Source organism: Pezoporus flaviventris, unplaced genomic scaffold (assembly GCF_033815535.1).
Source record: "Pezoporus flaviventris isolate CSIRO_AGI_PZ_B2104156 unplaced genomic scaffold, CSIRO_AGI_Pfla_v1 ptg000035l, whole genome shotgun sequence".
NCBI lineage: Eukaryota > Metazoa > Chordata > Aves > Psittaciformes > Psittacidae > Pezoporus > Pezoporus flaviventris.
In genome coordinates, this window is record NW_026892583.1 from 68,931 (window position 1) to 73,269 (window position 4,339).

The 4,339-nt window shown below is 46.8% G+C and overlaps 1 protein-coding gene across 1 annotated transcript; it reads left to right on the forward strand.

Annotated features, from left to right (window-relative positions):
• The first annotated feature begins 863 nt into the window (after positions 1-863).
• Positions 864-2,364, forward strand: LOC133273671 (olfactory receptor 5AS1-like). The gene has a single exon (XM_061462043.1). The coding sequence runs from the start codon at positions 877-879 to the stop codon at positions 1,813-1,815; it is 939 nt and encodes a 312-aa protein (XP_061318027.1). The 5' UTR covers positions 864-876; the 3' UTR covers positions 1,816-2,364.
• Positions 2,365-4,339: the final 1,975 nt, after the last annotated feature.

Sequence of the window (4,339 nt, forward strand, 5' to 3'; positions counted from 1 at the left end):
AAGATCAAAGAAAACAGTCTAAAATGGGATTCATCTCACTAACCATCTAAACTTTTGGCAGTGAATTGATACTGGTCATGCAGGCGTCCTTTCTTATCAACAGATGAGCGCATAGCCAGGATACGATGCATCCCACCCACCCCTCTGCAGTGATTATAGATGGAACTGAAGATGATGCACTTAGACCAACCTTTACAAAGCCAAATACAGGTGAGGTCAGTGCAACCCTCCTTTCTGAACCCCCAGGCTCTACTGTAACCAATTAATATCCTATCCTGAATGAGTCAGCTTAGATTATTATATATTGTTAAGGAACATAGACATTTCTGGTCTGGCTGTGCTTTTATCCATTTAGCATTGATATTTACAGGACTATTTAACTGACCTGCTAGCGGTTTCGTTATCAAATGTCCTTCTGCAATCCTTATATTTCCCGGAAATGTAAAGGTGAGCAAGAGAGATCTGCCCTGCCTCGAACTTATACTGGCATCAGCAGATGCTAACTTTGGCAAAGTTAAGTTACATGATGCACTTCTGGAAAGGTAAAATTAAGACCCGAAATTAATTTGAGAGAGGACTGAATCAAATTCAGTTGGTTTTACGTGAAAAATAAAGTGGGGGAAAATGCTTGGAAAATCTAACAGTATTTGTGCTCAGATGCTTAAAAACAACACTCATGGCTTTCTTTTGATGTAAAGCTCACTTTTAATGTCCTCCTAAAGTTTCTTTTCAATGGGCATTATCTAAGTGATTGGTTTCCCCCTCTGATACTTGGCGAGGTGCCTACTTTTCTGTCTTCTGAAAGATACAATGTGTTTGTGCATTGCTCTACCCACTAGGATTGATCCCCTGACGAACCAAACACAGGGTCATGAGATGCCTGAAGAGAACTGCACCACGCTGACAGAGTTCATTCTCTTGGGTTTCACCGACCGTCTGGAGGTGGAGATACCTTTGTTTGGGCTCTTCCTACTCATCTACATCACCACTTTGGTGGGGAATGCTGGCCTCGTCGTGCTTCTCCAGCTCAATGCCTGCCTTCATACTCCCATGTACTATTTCCTAAGCAATTTGTCTTTCTTAGACCTTATCTGTTCATCTGCCATTGCTCCCAAGATGCTGGTGAGTCTGTTAGCACAGCAGAAGACCATTTCTTTCACTGGCTGCGCAACACAGATGTTTTCCTTCGCTGCCTTTGCTGACGCCGAGTGCCTCCTTTTGGCTGCGATGGCCTATGACCGCTATGTGGCTGTATGTCATCCTCTTGTCTACACTGTTGTCATGTCTCGCAGGGTCTGCACCACCCTGGTAGCTGGGGTTTATCTCAGCGGGGGTCTGACTTCGCTGGTGCACACATCTTTCACCTTCACATTGTCATTCTGCGGCTCCAATGTCATCAACCATTTCTTCTGTGATATTCCCCCACTGCTGGAGCTCTCCTGCTCCAACACACACATCAACGAGGTTCTTCTCTTCACTCTCTGTGGCTTTATACAAACCAGCACCTTCCTGGCCATTGCTGCCTCCTACACCTGCATCCTCAGCACCATCCTCCGGATCCATGTGGCAGACAACAGGCACAAAGCCTTCTACACCTGCACCTCCCACCTGATGGCTGTTGGGTTATTCTATGGCTCCCTCCTCTTCACGTACTTACAGCCCAGCTCCAGCCACTCGATGAACACAGACAAAGTGATCTCTGCATTTTATACCCTTGTTTTTCCCATGCTGAACCCCCTCATTTATAGCTTCAGGAACAAAGAGGTGAAGGATGCTCTAAGGAGGACAGTAGGGAGAAGAGTGTTTTCACAGTGATTTTCTTTGAAGCAAAAAGACAGTGTGTTTCTGATGCAACACAAGTGATGGGAACTGCCTGACTAAATGTAGGTGACATGTTAGGAACACCTGCATCTGATCTACTTCCCAGATTCATTTGGTAATTGCTGGGAAAAAAACAGTCAACTTACAAGGTGATTCCCAGTATCACAAAACAGAAGGCAAAGTCAGACAGCTCCCATCACAGAAGGATCTCTTTCTCCTCTGCTCTAAGTTCTCCCCCGAGGCTTCCCTTCTCCAGGCTGAAAAACCCCAAATTTCTCAACCCAACTCCTCTATCCCAAATGCAGAAGAAAGTTCTATTTTTATAGCTTATGCTTATTGAGACAACAACCAAGATGCTCTAAAGAAAAGTTCAATTTAGAAAACTCCTACATACGGGTGTGAGCGTATGTATTAAACTTGGAAATGAAAGCCTTTTGTACAGTGGAAAAGACTGCGATTATTTAGCAGCCAGCTTCGCCATACCCTCTATACAGAGAGGAATCTCATGTCCTCCTAATTTATTGCATTTTAGGACCAGGCTTGTTCATGTTTCATCACAAATCCTTCCTGCTTGTTCTGCTCTCCTCAGACACCTTTCATGCTTCTCCTCCTGTGTTTTACCTTAAAGACTTTACTACTTGTGTATGTTTTCCCATAATCTGTTTCTGCCTTTATACCACAAGCCTTCATTTCCCTTCTCATAGCTTAATTGGTTATTCCTGCTTAATTGTGTTACAAAACGTTTGTTGATGGGTAGGGTATCAGCAGCGTCACAGTGTTACAAAGCACGTACACACTGTTGTAGTACAGTGGTGTCTAGATACAGTATAGAATCATAAAATGGTTTGGGTTGGAAAGGACCTTAAGACCATACAGTTCCAACCCCCCTGCCATGGGCAGGGACAGCTTGCGCTAAACCATGTCACCCAAGGCTCTGTCCAACCTGGCCTTGAACACCGCCAGGGATGGAGCGTTCACCACTTCCTTGGGTAACCTGTGCCAGCCCCTCAGCACCCTTACAGTAAAGAACTTCTTCCTTATATCCAATCTAAGCTTCCCCTGTTTAAGTTTTAACCCACTACCCCTTGTCCTGTCACTACAGTTCCTAATGAAGAGTCCCTCCACAGCATCCCTATAGGCCCCCTTCAGATACTGGAAGGCTGCTATGAGGTCTCCACGCGGCCTTCTCTTTTCCAGGCTGAACAGCCTGTCTTCATACGGGAGATGCTCCAGTCCCCTGATCATCCTCGTGGCCTCCTCTGGACTTGTTCCAACAGTTCCATGTTCTTTTTATGTTGAGGACACCAGAACTGCACACAATGCTCCAGGTGAGGTCTCACAAGAGCAGAGTAGAGGGGCAGGATCACCTCCTTCGACCTGCTGGACATGCCTTCCTTGATGCAGCCCAGGACACGGTTGGTTTCTGGGCTGCAAGCGCACACTGAAGCCGGCTCATGTTCATTTTCTCATCAACCAACACCCCCAAGTCCTTCTCCGCAGGGCTGCTCTGAATCTCTTCTCTGCCCAACCTGTAGCTGTGCCTGGGATTGCTCCCACCCAGGTGCAGGACCTTGCACTTGGCATGGTTAAACTTCATGAGGCTGGCATCAGCCCACCTCACAAGCGTGTCGAGGTCCCTCTGGATGGCATTCCTTCCCTCCAGGGTATCAACCGAACCACACAGCTCGGTGCCATCGGCAAACTCTTACAAACAAATACTGTACATACTTAGCAACTTACTTAAATATCCTGGTGACTCAGCCCCAAACCACACATATATATGTGCCTGGGACATGCAAAGTTAACTCATGTGGTATACATTTGAGGTACAAGCTGAGAACAGAGGCCCCACACGGAGTGAGTAAGATAATTTGCCAAAGCTATGTTATTTCTTAGCCTACATGCAGGAAACTCTGCAGTCAGTGAACCTTAGGAAAGATCAACAAATGTAAGATGCTCTTCCTCGTTTTCTTTGTGCATTGTTTTCAGTGGTTTGCTTCCTTCATTCTTCTGGCTGTGATTTTTTCCTTGTGTCCTTACTCAGTGTTACAGCCCCAAGCCATTGCCAAGCTACCTTGGTGAAGTGGGAGAAGACAGAAGCTTGGGACACTCCTTTACCTTCATCTTTATCTTACCGTGCCCTGCTGGAATGCAGAACAGTTCCTCTAAACCCAGGGAGCAGCCACCTATGGCGAGAGGAAGACTGGAGCATTCAGATCAGGCATGGACATTGTAATGGGAGGTTGAATGAAAAGCTTTTGCTTCTTTGACTGTACCTGCAGTTGTGGGATAAGGAGGGCCTGGAGCCCAAGTGTGATGGGGAACGACTGAGGGACCTGGGGGGTTCAGTGCATAGAAATGTTACTGCAGCAACTGGCCCAAGAGACGTGCTGTAGGCATCGAGGACCTCAGCCCTGCATCTGGACACTGGCATCATCTTGTCTGGTCAATGAGCTTGTGTCTGGGCAAACCACTGTGGAGCTGCCCCTGAGAGGCAGCTGCAGGCACTCCGAGGGCC

What these genes read in the sequence shown, in the direction of transcription:
- LOC133273671 (XM_061462043.1), top strand. Translation starts at nt 877, where the DNA reads ATGCCTGAAGAGAACTGCACCACGCTGACAGAGTTCATTCTCTTGGGT.